At 39.2% G+C, this 19,779-nt stretch overlaps 1 protein-coding gene across 2 annotated transcripts in view; it reads left to right on the top strand.

Annotated features, from left to right (window-relative positions):
- Positions 1-7,453: 7,453 nt before the first annotated feature.
- Positions 7,454-19,779, top strand: part of RAB28 (RAB28, member RAS oncogene family) — a 65,041-nt gene continuing 52,715 nt past the window's right edge. For both annotated transcript variants that reach the window (XM_053976647.1, XM_053976648.1), the window contains exons 1-2: positions 7,454-7,630; positions 14,608-14,704. In XM_053976647.1, the coding sequence (XP_053832622.1) occupies positions 7,553-7,630; positions 14,608-14,704 (175 nt within the window). In that variant the 5' untranslated portion in view covers positions 7,454-7,552. The remainder of the gene's footprint in view (positions 7,631-14,607; positions 14,705-19,779) is intronic.

A 19,779-nucleotide genomic window follows, 5' to 3' on the forward strand; every position in this document is an offset into this window, starting at 1 on the left:
CTGTGTGGTGTGGGTGAGGTGTGGGTTCATTGCTGCCAATGGTGGTAGCAAACCATGGAGAGGGTGTGGATGGTGACATCCTGAACTGCTACAGCTGTTGGCTCCTGAACACAGTTGGAGCTCTCTGCCACAGTGGGTAGTGACACACATGCCTGTTGGGCACAGAAGACATTTCAAAGCTGATTAAGATATTACATTAAGCTATTCAGATGGGGACCATTTTCTGGCAAAGCACACTGGAGTAGTGAGTGCTTTGCCTTCATTTGCTGACGTGGCAATGAAATGGCACAGCTGATGGCTGGCTGCCAGGTTTGTGGACGAAACACTAGGCTTCATCCTCTGGAGTACTGTATCTTATATAGACTATAACAACAGGACATAGCTGAGTTGGAGGATACGAAATGACACTCCATAGATATTTCAAATTAAGTTTGGACTGAAATAGTTGTTTGCTCAAGGAAATCAGTCTTGGGTGTCTGCAGTCAGTGCAAACTTACCTCTCCCATGAACGTTTCACAGGAAAGTGTGCATCCAATAACACCAGACTGAGCTGTACACCTGACTGCATTGCTTGAATGTTCACAGCAGCTAAAATCTGTAGTCAGACGTGAGGATCTAAGTTCACTAGGTGATGTACACAGGTATAACCAATAGATCATATTTGTTCCCTAAAAACAGCAAATTGCAATCTAGGGAAAGAGAAAAAAAAATTCCACAGTCATGGGGGACAATCAAAGAAAAATGAGACAATTTTATACAATATGACAGATAACTGTACTGGATCATCCGTACCTTCCAGCTGCCAAGTACTTATAGATTGGGTTGCACAGTGAAGGACCAGAGGAGTAGAGGCTCTACAATGACCATTATAATAAAGAATAGGAGTCTGGGCAACTAATTAGCTTTGAGCATTCTGAAAGTATGGTTGGCATGTGCTGCAGTGAACACAAAGCTGCACTGTCATGACTATGACATCTGCAGTTTAATGTTGGAGATAAATGTATATTTGGAGAGGTCAAAGTAGGAAACCTGGAGCTCTTTTCTTGCCTTTGAGGCTAGCAACATATATGATTTTGAACAGGTTGTATAGATTTGGCAGAAAGGGGATTGCAGAGGGTTTCCAATGTCAAGATTCATTCAACTCATGTGTGTGCGATTCCTTGGATGAAGATCAATAGTGAATAATTATTGCTGTGAAAGCTGATCATAAAAGTGCTGAAAGGGATATATTCACTACCATAGTAATATCAAATTATATTAAATATAATTTTCAATTAATAATTTATTCAGAAAATTGAGTTTGTCTTCTGAATTTTTCACACAGTCTTCACAGACTGATAGATTATATAAAAGCTCTAACTGATGTATTTCCAAGGGATTTCTTTTGACATATAGCTCAGAGTGAAAAAGAATGTTAATAAGGACCTCTAGGCAAGTGAAAAATAGGGTACATTGCAACACAGGTTTACTTCATGTGTCATATTAATGTGACGGTTGATTTGCTGAAAGATTTTTTAGACATGGGCAATTTAGACATGACAGTGTATTGGGTTTGTATGTCCCGGTTTTGGTAGCGGGGGGTGGGGGTGGCTTCTGTGAGAAGCTGCCAGAAGCTTCCACCATGTCCAACATGAGCCAATACCAGCTGGCTCCAAGATGGACCTGCCACCGGCCAAGGTCAAGACAACAGCAACAGTGGCAGTGCCTCCAGGAGTTAAGGAGAAGGGGGAAACAACCTGCACAAGTGCATCTGGAGAGAGAAGAGAGAATATGTGAGAAGAACAAATGTGCAGACACCAAGGTCAGTGAAGAAGGAGGCAAAGGATGTACTTCAGGCACCGGAGCAGAGATTTATCCCCTTGCAGCCTGTAGTGCAGACCTTGGAGGGGCAAGTGCTCTGTTGAACTCCATGGTGGAGCAGAGATCCACCAGCAGCCCCTAGCAGACCCCATGCTGGAACAGGCAGATCCCTGAAGGAGGCTGTAACCCTTGGGAAACCCATGGTGAAGCAGGGAAAGAGTGTGAGGATTCCTCCCCTGCAGAGGAAGGAGAGGTAGAGACTATGTGTAATGCATTTCTTAAAGAGCTGCCCACAAAAAGCAGGATCAGGCTGATTAACTTGTAAGAGGATTTGGGAAGCTACAGCAGAGGCTCAAGATACTGGGCCAAGAGAACTGGATAACTGTGGCCCAAAACCCTTGATGTAGGGTAAGATTCTGCCATATAGATTGCAAAGTCATACACTTGGAAACTAGTAGCTAAATATTCAGGAGAGGATGAGATTTAATAGCTAATAGTTTAAGAGAAGAAGATTTACTGGAAATGTGATTTCTGTGTGAAAAAAAGCAAATGCAATTTTTGTGCACAGTAAAAAAAGCTGGGGGAAAGGGAAAGGAAAGTGGACATTTGAGATTATTGCACTTGTCTTCCCAAATAGGCATGCTGAGGCTCTGCCTTCCAGGAAGTATCTAAACATCTGCCTGCTGATGGGAAGTAGAGAAGTAATTCCTTTAAGAAAAAATTTGCTTGTGTGTGTGGCTTTGTTTCACTCATTAAACTGTGATTATCTCAACCTGCATCTCTTGTTTTTGTCCTTCCGATTCTCCCTGCTCCCACTGAGGGAGGGGGAACAAGTGATTGCGTGCAAGTTTCTCTGTCAGGTGGGATGTTGTGGTTTACCCCAGCTGGCAACCAAGCCCCATGCAGCTGCTTCCACACTCCACCATCAGCAGGACAGGGAAAGAACTGGAAGGGTAAAGCCATAACATGGAATGAAACCACCAGGCCTTAGCACAAACTTCCAAGAAGAGTGAGAGCACATGGCTTTCCTGCTTTTGTGCTGGAGCTTGATGGTATCCTTCAGGAATGCAACAGGAGGACACCAGTGATTCAGGTGGGTCCTTCCAAAGCTGCAGTACAGGTTGGAAAATAATTCTAGATTTTCCATGGTGTAATAAAGAAGTTATTTTTTGAACTGGTAACAGGTCAAGACTATGAGAAAGACAGTTTTCTCCATTCTTCCAACAAGCATTGTGGTTTGAGGGCAAGAAACAAGATTTCCCAGTGATCCTCTGTGTTCATGTGGGAAAATCCAAATTTGCATGGCTGTCTCAGTAGAAGTTAGAAGTACTTAATTTGTAAATTACTTCTTATTCTGTAGGTCTTTTTGACCCCTTCTCTTTCTGTAACTGTTGTTAGCCTGGTTGTTGCTGGACTTTATACTCTGAGTTACATAGTGTGCTTTAGTGAGAAAAAGGGTTTACCACACTGAAAATGTGGTGTGGCTTTATTAGTGAATTCAGCTAGTGGAAAGACAAGAGAACTTGTTTGTTCATTCACACAACTGGAGAGCAGGTTTCCAGTGTGGATTTTTCATGTTAACTGTGGCTAGAATTACTGCTCATGTCTTAAATACTAGCCAGGTGTCAGTGAGCTATTTCCTTTTCCACAATACAGGGAAAAAGGTAGCGCCTTACACAAATTAAAAAGTTACTGCTGACATTTCTCTCTCCTCCCCAGCAGAGTCAATGTCAGAGGAGATAGTTTCAGTGGGACCACATACCATGGTCACTATTGCCAGAGGGAGGATGCGGTCAGCTTTCTCTTAAACATTTAGCTTGGCCTCCACAGTCTTATGCTTGGTGAACCTCACTGGCCCTGTTTTACTGGGTAGTTTGTGGGGAACAGCTGGCTAGTGGTTCTTCTCTGTTTTATTAGGCAATGTAGTTCATAAAACTTGTGGCCTTCAGCTTAACCATATTCCTGTGTGGAAAGTCTTGTTCACTGCAGTGTCTGGGCGAGAGACGTTTGCATCACTGCAGTCAACAGCATTAAAAACAGTTACTCCTTACATGACCTTAGGTTAGCAGGAAGCAAGATGGAAGAATGCCCTTCCAAAAGCAAGGATTTCCAACTTGAGTAGGAACTGTTTTTTACGTGTATAAAAACAAGTCATTATTTACCATTTCCACTCAGTTGTCCGTCTAGTCAGGCACATTAATCACTGAGTTTCACTCAAGGCACAGTCATCAAGCAGTGCAGAAGAAAACAGTGTCTGGTAAAGACATTAGAGATGATAGAAACAATTTGGATTTTATTTGCAAATCTGTAGTGCAGTTAAAACTAACAGCTGCTCTCTACTCTGCTCCAGACATGAGTGGCAAACCCAACATTATAATGGAAGTAAATATATTTTCTTTTTAAATGCACACTCCACTTTTGTGGCAACAATTTTGTTTTTCTTTTCAAGGACACTTTTCTCATTCAAACAAATGGAATGTCAATTTCCACATTTAAGAAGAGGAGTATGCACAGATCCCAGCTACAGAGACTTGAAATAGAAAAATTGTTATGAATAAAACTCAAAAGAGAATGAGTATTGCTGTGTAAGCATGGGCAGAAAAAGCAGAACAAATGAATGTCTTGTATTGGTAACAGAGGACACAGTTCATGTCAATCAATCTGAGAAGTATGTTGTTTCCATCAAGTGCTGTAAGGACAGCACAGATGACTTGGCAGCTAATGACCCTGCATTCTTGAAGAGGATGGCAAAAAGGTTGAAGGCTCTCACACACGCTATTCCTTTTTCTCGCAGTGCACATTCCACAGTCAACTTGATTCACACCTTTTCTCAGAGCTTGGGAGAAGCATACATCTATTTCCTGTGTAGGCAACGATTTTTGGTGCTTTTGTAGATACTTGTATAAGGGAGTACAACCTTATAATATATTCTAAAAAAAATCCTTCCATATTCAGAGGTCTAGTTTGCATTTGCAAACATGGTGGACTATGTATGCCACAATTGCTTAGTCAGGGTAACTTAAGAACAAAGGGGCAAAGGAACCAAAACTGGACCTGTGCTATTTCTTCTTCAAACTGAAACGGATTATTAAAAATGGCTTTCTAAATAAACTGTAACAAAATGACAGGAGAAAAAAAGAGAGTGTTTCTGATGGCCAGCTCAAAACATGAGCAGAAATGAAAATCAATGGCTTGCACTAAAAATTTTATCTGGGATTTGTAGGGGAAAATGTGAAGAAGGGAACAAGTGGCATCTAAGAGCAACACAAAAATTCACAGCGGCCAGGAAGTAAAATTCCTTTAAACCCAAATGAGGTGAGCTTGGTACCTGGCTCTGTCTCTTGAGATGGACAAAGATGTTGCATAAAAATGTGGACTGTGAAGAATGAATACTAAAAACTCCCACTCTTGTCTCTGACCCTCAGAAATTCCCACAGATTTCCCTTTCTAGCCCTCCTTTTCTACCTACATATAAGCTCTGACTCCTCCGCTGCTGCCTGTCTCCTCTCCTAAACATCTCTGGCCTGTCCTGCCACACTCTGAGACCTCTGTCTCCCAAAAGCTCATTCAGAAGTTTCAGTGATTCTACTTAGGGAGAAATGCTGTTCAGCTGAGCCCTGATGCTGATCTTGCTGAAGTACCAAGCTGAGAAACCTTGCAGTACAATTAGGCTAAAAGATGATCTGAAGTGGAAAATAATGAAGAACACGTTTAATTTGATTCAAAGTATAGAGTGACAAAGGTGTGTGTCTTGGTTTCCATTAGAATTTAATGTACTTTATGGTGTATCTGTCCCCCCTCCCTTTTTATTTCTTTTTCCAGAATGTAATTGGAAAAGCATTTAGCCTCAATTATACAAACACATGAATATGTGATCAATATGGAACCTTCTTGATCCAGCTGAGGATTGAGTAAAACAGTGTGCTTGTAATATTGGAAATTTCAGACATGCATTTCATAAAGAAAACCTGAAAGAGACTGAAACAGGTATGATTGCTATTCAGACATTATGCAAAGTTGTTCTAAAAATTCTTAGCTTGTTATTGAATCCATTAAAATACATCTACACTTTAAAGAGTTCTAGATGTTTCTGTTCAAACTGTCATAAAAACAATGCCCAAAGAATTGTTGTCACTCATACTGGAAAAATATGTCAAATAGAGGCTTAAAGAGATTTGGTACTATTGGATATCATTATTAATGACTTTTGAATAGAGAGTGTAGCTCTTAGACTTCCAGATATAAGCAAGTTGGGATGGTTGGCATGCATTTTGGAGGACAACATTATAAATAAAATTTTATTGACAAATGTTGCAAGTAGCTTGAAACAGGATTAAATTCAATGGGGAAAAGCAGAAAGTACTACAGTCAAACAGAAATAAAGCTTCAACATGTATGAAATGCCAATAACAGGAGAGCATCCAGAGGCTCTTTTAGTAAATCAGGATTCGTATGAGTCAGCAATGTCATACCGTCAGGAAAACAAACATCACACTGGGATATATAAACAGAAGTCTTGTATGCAAGACACATGAAGTAATACTTCCACTCTGCTCAGTATTCCCAGGGCCTCAACAGAAGTACTGTATCCAGTTTTTGGCACAGTACTGCAAGAAAGTGGAGAGGGGCCAAAGGAAAGCAAGAAGAATAATCAGGAGCCTAGAAAAGACAACCGAGGGAAAGACTGACTGAAGAGGAGTTGTTTAGTCTATGGGAAAGATGACAGGCTGAAGGGACACTGGCAGAATTCAGCTAGTGCTATCTTTACAAGTTTTCTTACTGATTGCCTATATGGATAGAAAAGTTCTGAGACTGTGTAAGAAAAGCAGTGGAGTCCCTAGAATTCGGATTGTTCAGTGTGCAGAATAGAAGGCTCTAGAGTGACCTTACTGTACAGGCCCATATGTACCCCCATAAAGGGGGTATGAGAGCCAGAAAGGGACTGCATACAAGTGAATGTAGAGATAGAACAAGGGGGGGATGGCTTTAAACTGAAAGAGCGCAGGGTTAGATTATATCAAGAAGAAATTCTTCACTGTGAGGGTGGTGAGGCACTGGCACAGGTTGCCCAAAGAAGCTGCGGCTGTCCCATCTCTGGCAGTGCTCCAAGCCAGGATGGACGGGGCTTTGAGCAACCCGGTCTAGAGAAAGCTGACCCTGCCCATGGCAGGGGTGTTGGAATGTGATGATGTTTAAGGTCCCTTCCAACGCAAACCATTCAGTGATTCTATGATTTGGCTGCCATAGCTATTTATTTAGTTGCTATATGTAGCTGCCATAGCAAACCCCCTCCGCCTCCCCGGCCAGCCCCACACGGGCCGACCCCGTCCCTCAGCGGGGGCGGCCAGGTCATAGCCCCGCCCCCGCCCCGCCCCCCGTTGCTCGGTTACCGCGCGGGGCGTCACTGCGGGGCCCGAGCCACCGCGGCGTGCGGCCGACAGCCGGGCTGAACCATCTCCCGACTCTGTGGGTGAAGAAGTGGGTGTGTCCCGAAGCAGCAGCTGGACTTGTTGCTGTACCTCCCGCCCTCAATTTACCGTTTCCCCCCTTCCCTCAGCGCTGTCGTTGGTTTCGCCCGTGCGGACCATAGCGACGGAGGGCGCGCCGAAGGAAGATGGCGGTGGTGGCTCCAGCGTTGCTGCGGGCTTCGTGAGCGCGGCCCTCGCTCTTCTCTCTGTCCCGTCCTCGCGCCTGCACCCGGCTCCTCCCGGCTGCTCTCAGCCTCTTCTTTCTCGCCGGGGCCGTAGAGATCATGTCGGACTCGGAGGAGGAGGAGAGTCCGGACCGCCAGCTCAAGCTGGTGGTGCTGGGGGACGGCACCACTGGCAAGGTCAGTGCCGGCCCCGCCGGCAGCTCCTCTCCCTCGCCGCGGTGCCCCGAGCCCCTTCGCGGCCTTCCCCCTCACGCCGCCCCTGGCTCTGCTGCTGAGGAGGGAGCAGCCCGCGGCGCTGCCAGTCTGTCGCGCAGCCGCTGTCGCGATACCTGGCTGGCTGCTCCCCCGCGGCTCCAGGCCCTGCACGGGAGACGCGGGCTCTTCCCACCGGTATCCGCGCCGTGCCCGGCAGCCAAACCCTCTGACGGGGCTTCCGCACGCGAGGAGGTATCGTCAACAAAAAGACGTACACGACTGTAATCCAGTTTTCTGGAGCCGTGAGAAAAGGAGTGGCGAATAAAGTAATTCGAGTTGTGCTGAGGGAGTTTCCCACTGATCCCCGTGCGCTGCCGATCGCGCGCTGGCGGCAGGGGTTGCTCGGCTGGAGCCGCTGGAACAGCCCAAAGCCATTCTCGGGGGCTGCAGTGCCCCGGGCGTGGAGAGCTGGGGTCGGGGCCGAGCACGAGGGTTCGTGGCTCCCCTCCAAAGGGACGAGCAGGGAAGGTCGCTTAGCTGGGTCTGCAGGCGCCCTTCGTTTCGGATACAGAGCTACCAACCTCCCGAGTTGGATAGAACAGTTTGCATCTAGTGGAGTTACTGTTCCAGAGTTTGGAAAGGCACTGCTGGGTCTGTTTTCGTTTGTAACTTTTATGTTTTTGGGTTTTTTTTTCCCCTATGTGTAATCACCATAATGAAATTCTGTTTATAAAAGTTTATGTATCAACAATAATCAAAACAACCAAACAATAATCAAAGAAATTTCTCTTTGTAAAAGAGAAATTTTGACAAGGAGAGACCAAAGAAAGCAAAAGAAAGGCTGCTTTCTTAACCGTTTAAAATAGTCACTGATCTTAACTATGCACTTGAACATATCTATTGTCATATGTAGCTTGAATAATTTTGTGAGATACGCCTGAAAATAGTAAATTTATTGTATGATTGAAGTATACAGTTCTTTCCTCTGTCATTAACTTTTGAAACTACAAGGAGAAGAAATTCTGCTTGCTTAACAGTTCATATGAAAAGTGGAAATGTTCGTAGAGCTGGTTTAAATGAACTGCCTTACATTAACAGGAATAAGCTCTAAGTGAAAGTACATGTGGTTTTGCTCACTTACTTATTCAGAGCTCTATAAAGAAACAAAACATTTTTTTTGTCTCCAGTGATTCTAAACCCAGTCTGAAGTGGTATTGTGTTCATCTGAGTCAGTAGATGGGCAATTCCAACCAGCTGTGTGATGAAAACATAATAAATGCACAGCATTGACAGCTGAAGTGCTGCTTCACGGGTAGCATTTCCCAGGAGTTTTCCTTTCAAACTGAAGAATCCTTTCACTACTGCTGTTGAGCAGCTTGTGGCAAGACCTCTTGCCAAACATGGATTTTCAAGCATTCTTGAGTTTTGATATTCCTGTTGGTTCCTACCTCTCTCACAGGAGCTGCCACTCACTACATCTCCTGCTGACTCTAGGAATCTCACGCTTCCATGGCAGGTTCTTGGGCATGAGCAGCAGCAATACTCTGGTGGGCTGCTTTTCCTCCTGTCCCCCCTAGATGATGCTGTAATAGAGGCTCCTTCCCACCATCCCAATGGCCTGGCAGCACTCACAGATTTATTGTAAGGTCTTGTAAAAATAAAGAAGCAATTGGGTCATGGAATGGAAGAATAAAATGTACCTACTACTATTTTTTACCTCAGAAGACTAAATTGTTGAGGTTCCTCTCTTTTGTTGTCTACTCGTTACGCTTACTTGTTGAAACCTGTGTATGTCTATGTGTTTTCAGCTCTAAATTGCCTGGCTCTCACACCTGGTTCGCAGCTGGTCTTTACACACAGCATACTTCTCTCTCTTACTGTGCAAGGTGTTGGTTTTTCTCTTCCTGTCACTCTGGGATCATGAGACAGGAGGTGTGTAGAAAATGATGGGATATATCTGAAATACTGTATCTTGTATTTAGTGTGAAGTATTCACATTTGGCTTCTTTTGCCCCCTCTTTTCCAAAAAAAAAAAAAAAACAACAACAACAACAAAAATTTTGTTGTTGTTGATCGGGTAGAAACTTGCTGTTTTCCTCAACCATTGCTTAGAAGCAATGTGACTCGGGTTCTATGCAATGATTGGTAGCAGCTTAAAAACAAATCAGTGTCAGTTCAAGCTAAAGGTAATGTTTGTACTTACACTAGCTAGGAGTTGCTCTATCCATGAGGCAAGGGAGGGGTGCTGTGCTTCTGTTAATTTGTTTTGAGGTGGTTGAATTGATAATTGGATACTTAGAATTTTAAGGATAGCAATAAGCACTGCTAGAGCAAACACAAGTAGAGAAGAGTAAAAGCGGAAGAAAGCATAAGAGAAGTGAGACAGAGTAGAATCTCTAAAACTCTTAGGGTGAAATAGAGATGGTAAGGTAATGGTGAACTGTGAAAAAGCAAAATTGAGGGAAGCAAGACTGGTTAGTCAGAAGATAATAGAGGATTATTTTAATGAACTAGACAAACTAGGAAAACAATCTAAAAAGCAATCAGAAGTGGGGACAATGTGAGATGAAAAAATCCATCAATTATTAATAGCAGTTGGCTCTTTGATTTTGAATATAGGAAGGACATATATACACACAGCAGCCTTACATGTCTAGATTTTAAATCAACCCGCTCTTCCTGGGCCAAAATGATTTTCCATTAAAATAAACCAACATTACTAGTATGGATTGAAAAAAAATGATGTTATGATCCAGATATTTCTACTCTTTTTGTGCATAGATTGGCTTCATACTGAAATACACAAGGATGCTGTTTTGAGATAGAATATTATGATTTGCTAATGTTGAAAAGGGTTTTGTGCCTCTGGAAGTAAATCTCAGAGCTGTTAATGGGAAGGGAGGTCCTAAAAAATAGGTGTGCTGAGGTTCTGTTTATTTGCTATCTGTTGTAGGTGGAACTAGAGTATGGTAGCAGAAACATCCTACCTTTTCTTTTCTGGTAACAATGGATGATGAAAATGAAATAATGAATGCTCAAGCTGGCATGAGAGTTGCAGGAGCTAAAGCATAGGCTGGCATAAAAAGTAGTGTCTTGCTTACTTTAGGATTTTTTAGGATAGCAGATTTTTAAGTATTGTGCCAGTTCTGAATTGTCTTGTTACACTTGGGCTCAAAAACTTCATAGATGGTGACAAAAATATTGTTGTCACTGTTGAGTCTTGCAAATGGAAAATTGAATGAAGTGTGCTGTGCAGATTGGCTCAGCTGCATCAACTAGATCTACATCAAATGTCAAGAAGTTATGACTATTTTCTCTTTTTCAGTGAAGAAAGTTGCATCAGTAGTTAGCAGTGGGATGGAAGGACATTAGCTTGGACAGTTATGTGTTTTTATGGTAGTTAAAGCATTTAATTATTTAGCCTAGTGTTTGTTTTAGTTTTGCTTGTCCTAAAATTCTTGCCAATAAGATAGGACATGACTGAGGGATGAACATAGCTGTGCTTGGATAATGGCATTGATGTTCTAGAAGGGAGTGAAAGAAAAGATAGATACATGTGGTTTTTTTGGAAAGTAGATTTTCAATTTTTGGCTAAAGTTCACGTGTGAATGGAAATTCATGGCTTTCAGAACTATGTGCTTGCTTCTAATTGAATTTTGGGTTTAATTTTCTTTCTTACGACTATGATGTTACACTTTGGCACAGCTTTCTCAAAACTTAATTCGATAGGACTTTACTCAAAGAGTTGTCATTGGTGGGATTTCCCCTACAAGTCATTGTCAGAGCTGGCTATAATTGCTTGTTCCGTGTGACTTTCAATTTACTTACTTGTTAGCTTATTTCATAGATATTGTTTGCTTTTTTTTCCTCTTTACTCATTATGTAGGTCTTCAGGAACAGCAATTTAGAATAGTATACGTCTTTTTTTTTTTTTTTTTACTGTTATCTTGTTTGCTGTACATTAGAGCCCAAATACATTTTCTTGTTTTTAACAGGGTTTTTTAACCCCAACCTTCAATAGAGTTTTTTTAATTTATATTTAGAATATATTTAGAATAGGATGTTGACATTCACTTTGAAGTATTTAAGGCAGGTGTGTGAACCTTCCAAACCGATGGAATTTTTGCTGGAAATTCTGCTATGCAAGCTGATGGCCTGTTTGTCTTAACAGAGCTGCAAAGGAACAAAGGCCTTCATATTATCATACTGTTTTCTGACCCTGACATTGAGGTGGAATTTTATGGAATGCAACCTTTCTCAAAAATGTTCACTGATCACTTATTTATTTTTACAACTACAGTTCTACTGAACCATTATTTAACTTTCATTAATACTTATATAGATTGTATTCAACATATCCTCAGATAAAACTGTTCAGCAAAATCTTTTCTGGCAAGCATGGCGGTGAACACTTCTGGGATTTGAAGGGAGTATTTGCATTGTAGAGACACTTGAATATGCATTGACATAACTTCTTTGTTTATTGTTGTAAAGAAGTTTGAACTGTTGCTCTTAGCATTTTGTGGGTAAATGCTTGTTTTGTGAATAAATAGAGGACTCTAGACTGGTAATCCAACACCTTCCTTGAGCTCTAACATTTATTAGGAAAAAATTTAAGAAGGAGTTAGTCAATGATTTTGTGCTATAAATACCTTTGCATTCAAGAGCACAGTGGAGAAAAACTGTTTAAGAGGACTTTGCCATGCTCTTGATTACATGCTTCTCTTATAGTGTGGCTGTTAATTGAATGTGTGTAGTTTCTTTTTACTAACAGCTCTAGAAGTCCTCAGGGAATAATGAGTGTCACAGAATGATAAGCTAATATTTTCTGAGCCTTTAAAACAAGAAGGGAGAAGTTGCTTATTTAACAAGGATCTAAATTAGTGTGTTGGAGAATATAGAATATATAATAGTCAGATGATAATTGAATAATTTAGGCACTAGTTACTTTTCCAAAAAGCAAAATTTCAAGAAGACTGAATGGTGTATTCCTGCAGTCATCTTATTCTCATCTACATCTTTAAGGTCATGACAGATTAAAGATGTCATTGTAATCTTGACATGCTAACTGTTGGGATTAAATGAATCAGTTCTACTGTCTCTTTCAATACTGTAGTCTGAATCTGTATTGACTTTTATTTTGTGTGTGCTGTTAGTATTACTGTCACATAACCAAAGGCAGAAGAATCTTCTCACGATACATCCTCTGAGGTCTTCCCTCTTTCCACAGGGATATAAATAGATAAGCATACTCATGCTATTTCTAGTTTACTTGCTTTTTACCCCATTTGTTTTTTTATTTATAATCCTCTTGGGGCTTGAGTTCAGTGAAGTAAATGAAAATTTTGCCATAGGCTAACACTGACTTATTGAATTGTTTCCTAAATATGTCTTCTGATATGAAAATATCATTCATTATGTATATGCCAGTGATAGGAATATAAATATGATATAGAAACATGAAAACAGTAAATCTTGTTTTATTTACTTAATAGGAAATCTAATAGTTGAATAAATGTTTGCCTATTCATACTAGAGTGTTAATGCTGGAGCTCTGGTGATCATATTTTAATGCAACAAAAAGGGTTTTTTTTCTGTGTACATTTGACATTAGCCTAATTTAGATCTTTGTTATGGCCTTCTATTCGTGGACCTTGCCTCTTCTTATATTTCAGAACTGTTGGCATTATTTTGATATTGCATTTTTAACTAAATGGGTTCTTAACAATTCTAATTTAACAATGTATTCTTAGCAATTTCTGGTAACGATTGGTGTGACTTATCTCTTCGTGGGTTGATGAATGGAAAACTGGCAAGAAAAAACCCTTCTGGCCTGTTTTGAGTTTTTTGACAGTGTAAGGGTTTTGTGAATATCCTAGTATTTTTCATTCTTATTATATGTAAATAAATATTTAGATTTTTTTTTTGTAGTTGATTTGTATTTTTATTTACAGAAGTCATGTCAACAAGAGATTTTTAAGTGTACACTAATTTGATTTTGGTAGTATTTTATAATTTTTAATATTTAGTATTTTTTTTTCACAATACAAACTTCTGAATTATTTTTGATTGCACCACTCTTTTCTCCTTTACTTTTTTTGTGGACCTTCTTTCTTTATTTCTTTCCCTTTCTTTTTTCCCCATCCCTTTTTTTTTTTGTCTTGAGAGTAGAACTTAAATTTCTATCAAATTGCTACTGACAGAATATAAGTGCCTTGCTTCAGTGGTTTGCCTAGGTTAGTTGTGTATTCTTTCAGCTGTATATAGTAAAAACTTATTAGGTTAACAGTGAATTGGCTTGCTTTCATAAATCTACAGAATACCAATTGAAGAAATCAATTTTCAAATTTCTACTGAAAGGAATGATTCTATAAATGTGCATTCATAATATGAGTTTAGCTTCTTTTTTCTGTGTGCAAGAAAGGACTCTTCCCATTTTAGAGTTCCTGTAATCCCTGATCCTGAAGCTGATGTACAGTGGCAGAAATCTTGCCACACGTAGGAGCCCCCTGTGGGATTCTGCACTGTGCAGATAGATCTCTATTCTCTCCCAGAAAATTGGTCTGGGATCATGGTGTTCCTTACCAGGGGAGGACCCTTGTTTTGGAAATGAATGCTTTTTAAAAATACTGAGATCTTCAGGTGCAGATGGTGTCACCTAGATTTGTGTCAGTTTGAGCACACTAATGATACCTCCTTCAAATCTGCATAATATTTTGTAATAGGACTGTTAGAGTATTTTTGAAATCAAAGCAAATACACATCTTGCTTCTTTTTGCATATATTAGTAGCCTTTGCCACCTCCTGTTATTATGTTGAAACTGACTGGAGTGCTTGTCATGAACACTGTTAGTATTCATTGATTTAAAAAGTGCTTAACTGTATTTCATACTTCTGGGTTAACATAAAGTTTGTTGCTGTTGAATATGACAACTTAATTTGATACTGTTCTGTTTTAGACATCCTTAGCTACACGTTTTGCTCAAGAAACGTTTGGAAAACAGTACAAACAAACCTTAGGACTGGACTTCTTCTTGAAAAGGATATTATTGCCAGGTAAGAGAATAAAAACTAACACTGAAAGACTTGCAGAAACATATTCTTCAGAGTAATGTGTACTAAATAAGCTTAGTGCAGTGATTTTTATGGCAAAGTAAATTAGGTTTTTTGGAGAATATTTTGTTCGTACATTCTTGCCAGGTGTCATAGGGTTATGCATTTACAACTTGCATCTCTAAGTAAAACAATGAACTGAAATAAAAGGAATGCGATCTATATTGATGAATTTTATAATCCCTCCTTGAGTGCACTCACTTTCCATGTGGATAGTGCAACACACAACAATGAAATGGAACTTTAAACATATTAATTGAAAAAGTATATGTGTTTTGAAAGAAATATATATATTTTTTAATGAAATACACAACTCATATTTGAGTTGTGTGAGAGAAGCATAATGGAGCTATGGATTTGCAGTGCTCTAATATGTGAATGCTGTTTTATGCAAGGCAGCATGAAATTGCTGGCATTTAATAGACCACTAAAATTTAGGGTCCCTCGGCACTCATAAAAATACAGTTTGAGCATTCAAGATGTTTCACTTCACGATGGCAAAGAAACTATTTAGATGCCAGTTGCAGCACACTGGAAAATACAAAGAAATAATTAAAAAAGAATAATTGCTGGTTAAGTTTGTCTCTGAACAATTGGGGTTTAAAATATGTCTTTTCACTGATTTGTGTGTGCTCATATTCTAAGTATGCAAGTATTTAATTAGAAATATTTACTTCTGGATTCAGAAAGCAGAAGTTAGAAAAAGTTAGTGTAATCATTAAAAGCTGTAGTGACATTTGATAAAGTTGATGCAAGTTCTGTAATTCTGTCTTCTCCTTGTGAAGGGTGAGGAGGGAAGCAAACCCAGAAAGTAAGCATTTTTTTTCTGTAATCTGAAGTTACAAGAAAATGTATTCAGTTCTTGAACTTCTTTTTTAAAAAATTATATTGCAAATAATTTCTTGATGATGTTTATATATTTTCTTAAGTGAAATGGAATAATCTTTTCAGACTATCCCTGTGTTCACTATTTTGGTTTGGCAATTTTGCTGTACCTTTTTAGTATCTGATGAATGATAAAGTACCAAATCCCAGTGCTTATTTCTCCATAAAATCAACATAATAATTTTTTTATTGTCCTGCTCATGCCTCTAAAAACACCAGTGTATATAATATTTAACAGCAATACTTGCAAGTGGAATGTGTACACAGATCATGCAGTGTGCATGCTCAGAACTTGTATTTTGCAAGTTTTTTTTTCCTGCTGTTAAGCATACAGAAACTATTAGTACATTACTGGGATTCTAAATATCCTTGTTGAGTAGAAACTTTGGAAAATTATCAACTGTTGCTTCATTCATTTTTTTTCATAGTTTATATTGTGTGTGAATTTCATTCATTCATAGTTTATTTTGTAATAAAATCAGAATGCAAGTAAAAATAGCACCAAAAAGTCTGTAGATATGTTTTCCTTAGAACAGTAGCATTTGTATTCATATTCAGGAAGAAACATTTTTCTGTAGGTTGTCACTCTGGTTTTGCCTATAGCTATATATGTGTTTGGGTATATATGGCTCTCATATTTCATAGGTAAACTGGACTAGTCGTGGGGAGTGAGAGGGAGGGAGGTAACATTTCTAAATACTGGAATGGGAAGCATTGCTTTAGTAAGTGGATTTTTCTAATTTTTTGATTAGTTCTGGGTTTGCATAGCTGCTATATTTACTTGACAGGTTAATTGATACCACTGCACAGAAATTGTGTGTGTATCAGTTGGAAAAAGGATTCAATTTCTCTTATTCAGTAGGAGAATTGCTGAACAACTGTGGTTCAGTAGTTGATTTTTTTTTTCTTTTTCAACATAAGCAAAGATTCCAGAAATTAAAATGACAGATTTCTAGAATTGCACAGAAGTTTATGTTGGGCTTCACTGAAATACATTATAAGTTAAAAAATACAAGTACTGTTTTCCTGGTTTTTTTTTTTGTTTTCTTTTAAATTATTTTTTAAAATAAAAGTGGCATTTGGCTCCAATTGTTTTAGTAACTAATGCAGTTTTGCAGTGAAAATAGTAAATATTTTGCATGGTAAAACAGTACTGTTTAATACAAATCAGAACTACTTTGATAAATTTTGAAGGTGTTCAGTGTTGTTCAACATGTGTCTAGTGTTCAACATGACAAATTCACTTCATGCAGCTTGTTCAAAATACTTTTTTTTTTAAGTGCTAATCAGTTTCATTATATTTATTGATGTAGAATCTTGTATAGTCTGGATGCAACCATGGTGTAGGTTTTAGTGCTTAAATAGTGTATCTGTTAGTCAGAGGGTCTCCTGATAGAGACTCTTAAGAGCCATAGTTGTATACTTTATGGGAGGTTGTGGGTGCAGTTCAGTAAACAGGATTCTCCTGTTAAAAGGATTTTTTTAAAAGTCGTTGGTGTAAAAAGTGTTCAGACTTGTGGTTTTAGTACCATTTTGACTGTGCAGCACTGTAAGTAAGGTTAACCAGTACACCAAGTGTCCTCTTGCAGGGTCACTGCTGCAGCAACCCAGTGGCTTCAGTTCATGCCAGAAGCAATCTACACACGTGCACTGTGCTGCCTCATGTATTTCAGCTTTGCACCTGTGTGTATTTTCTACAGAGTAAAGAAGTGCTGGGGATTTTTTTTTTCCTTAATAGTGTATTACATGTTATTTTGATGGGATTCTTCCGTTATTTTTATTGGAGTGTTAAGACTGTTTCTAAGAACTGTCTTATTTCTTTTTGTTTTGTTGTAAGTTTATAGTTTTTATGTTCCTGTTAAATTGAAAAAAAAATAAAAGATTTCAAACTTTTTGCAGAAAACTTTGTGTGCTACTATCTCAGTTGTTAATTAAATACTTGCTAGGTAAATTGCCTGCAGTTTTTCCTTTTGTCAGAATAATCCTAACATACTTCTTTCTTCCCCAGCATCAGTCTGAACACAAAGCAAATATTACAGAACCTAACTGAAAAAAAAAGGGAAAATTAAGCATTTTGCACAGGAGATGATCAGTGTGAATTTCATAGTTAGTGAGGTCCTAATTAAGGAGTTCACCTTAAATGAACATCCCAATATTTTTTTCCCTGTTTCTTTTTTCTGTTGTTAATGAAGCAGAGTAAATACTTTGTAATAGGAGATTTTTTAATTGGACAGTCACAGTTAGACTGTTTAATTTAACGTACTGCAGTAAAATTTTTAGGTCATTTCATGCAGTTATCCAGATACTAAGGCCAGTATGCTGTGCATAATTATTTCCTTAGGAGGAAAAATCAAGTTGAAACTTTTTAGAGTACTTGAACACAAAATTAGGCATCTGGAAATTACTGATTTTGAAAGTGATAATATTTATAAAGTTTTTTTTTTTCCTCCCAAAAATAACTGTCATGAATGACACAGTGACTTTGCAGCAGAATACATAGGGATAGAATACTGTAGCATGGTGAGCCTTTGAGCCTGCATAGTTTATTTACCCACTGGGGATGTAAAGTCTTTTCAGACTGTGGATGCACTAGTTTATCCATACCAGATGCTTTATGGAAGACTTTCCTGCATTGTTTACAATCATTTATGTTCTAAGCTTTTAAAATAATTAATTAATTAATACATAGTATATGAACTATTAAAACAAATAAGCTTTTTGTTGATTATAAAAGGTTGCCTTGATTGAATTGGGGGGTTTATGATGTGTTTTCTAAGCTCCATGTAGATATTCTCTTGGTATTACATAAAACTCAGAGTAGCTTAATAGTAATAGTACTGTTTCACATTCATCTCTGTATTTTTGAGAGCAAGGCAGTAGTTTTGGGAATTTGCTCTTTTAACCAGATTAAAGCAAGGTACATTATAAAGGTATGATGTGGTACATGTAATATCACTGGTAGCATATATTCATCTATATAGTTAAAATTTGCTGTTATTTTCACCTACATTCCATGGAGCACATTTCATTGTGTAACCAATGTGAGCATGTCAGTTACCAATTTAGAGCTGAATGGATCATGTAGGGTAAAATCAGATTGTCAACTACATAAAATAATTGAATTAAGAATGTCTTTCTTAGCAAGCCAAAATAATGTGTTCATTTCCACTCGATTTGTAATTGTTGTGATGTGAAATTTGTTGCATTTTTTAAAATCCAGGAGTAAAATTAATAGGCAGTTGTGATTATTTGTATGTAGAATTTGTATTAACATGTTGTCGTGGTTTGACATGGAAGTGAATTTTTTCTAACAAGTTGGGTCAAACTAATCAGTAGTCAAGTTTAGATATTGGCACCTGGAGTGACTACTAAAAGTATAGACACGCCTCTGAGAACACAGGAGGTTAAAAGCAAGAACTCCCAAGAGAACTCTCTCTTTTAGTTCCAGTCGTCAGAGAGTGCAGACTCTCCCCTGCCCAGCCTTAAGCTGGGTGGGGGAGGGGAAGCCACGCGGCCTTGTCCAGGTAGGCCGAGGGGCTGAAGGTCTGGAACTGAGCCAGCTCCTGTGGATGGAAGGGTGGAGAGAAGTAGAAATGCTTTTGTCCCCCCCCCTCTCCAAGAAGAAAAGAGACAGAGAGCCTGGCGGCACTTGGAAATTTGCCAGCAGAGGAGAAAGAGAAGGGGGGGGATGGCCAGCGTGGGAGGCGGCGGAACACCGGACCGAGATATCAGCCGTCCAGGGAGTCTGAACGTTTAACCCTTTCTAAGAAATGAAGGCTTTTTAAAAGTATTACTCTTCCTTAATTTGTAAAAGAGAGATAGTCCAGGACCTGAGATGTTAGAAAAAGAAATATTTAAGTAGGAGGAGATGATGAAGTAGCTTTTAGCTAGACTTTTCTTGTTAGCCATAGACTAAACCAAAATCTCCTGCAATAGAGACTGCATTTTAGGGGGATGCAGTAGTGACCCAGGGAGACCTGTTTCAGCTTCAAACAGCACAGGAATGGCAAGAACCGAAGAAAGTTGAGGAGGGAATAGTAATACCCTCTGTCTTCGGGAAGAAGATGATTCTTGTTTTTAGACTCCTCGGCCCCAGGGGAAAATGGGGGGGACTGTAGTCCCAGGATGAGAAA

This window comes from Vidua macroura, chromosome 4, assembly GCF_024509145.1.
Source record: "Vidua macroura isolate BioBank_ID:100142 chromosome 4, ASM2450914v1, whole genome shotgun sequence".
In the NCBI taxonomy this organism is placed as follows: domain Eukaryota; kingdom Metazoa; phylum Chordata; class Aves; order Passeriformes; family Viduidae; genus Vidua; species Vidua macroura.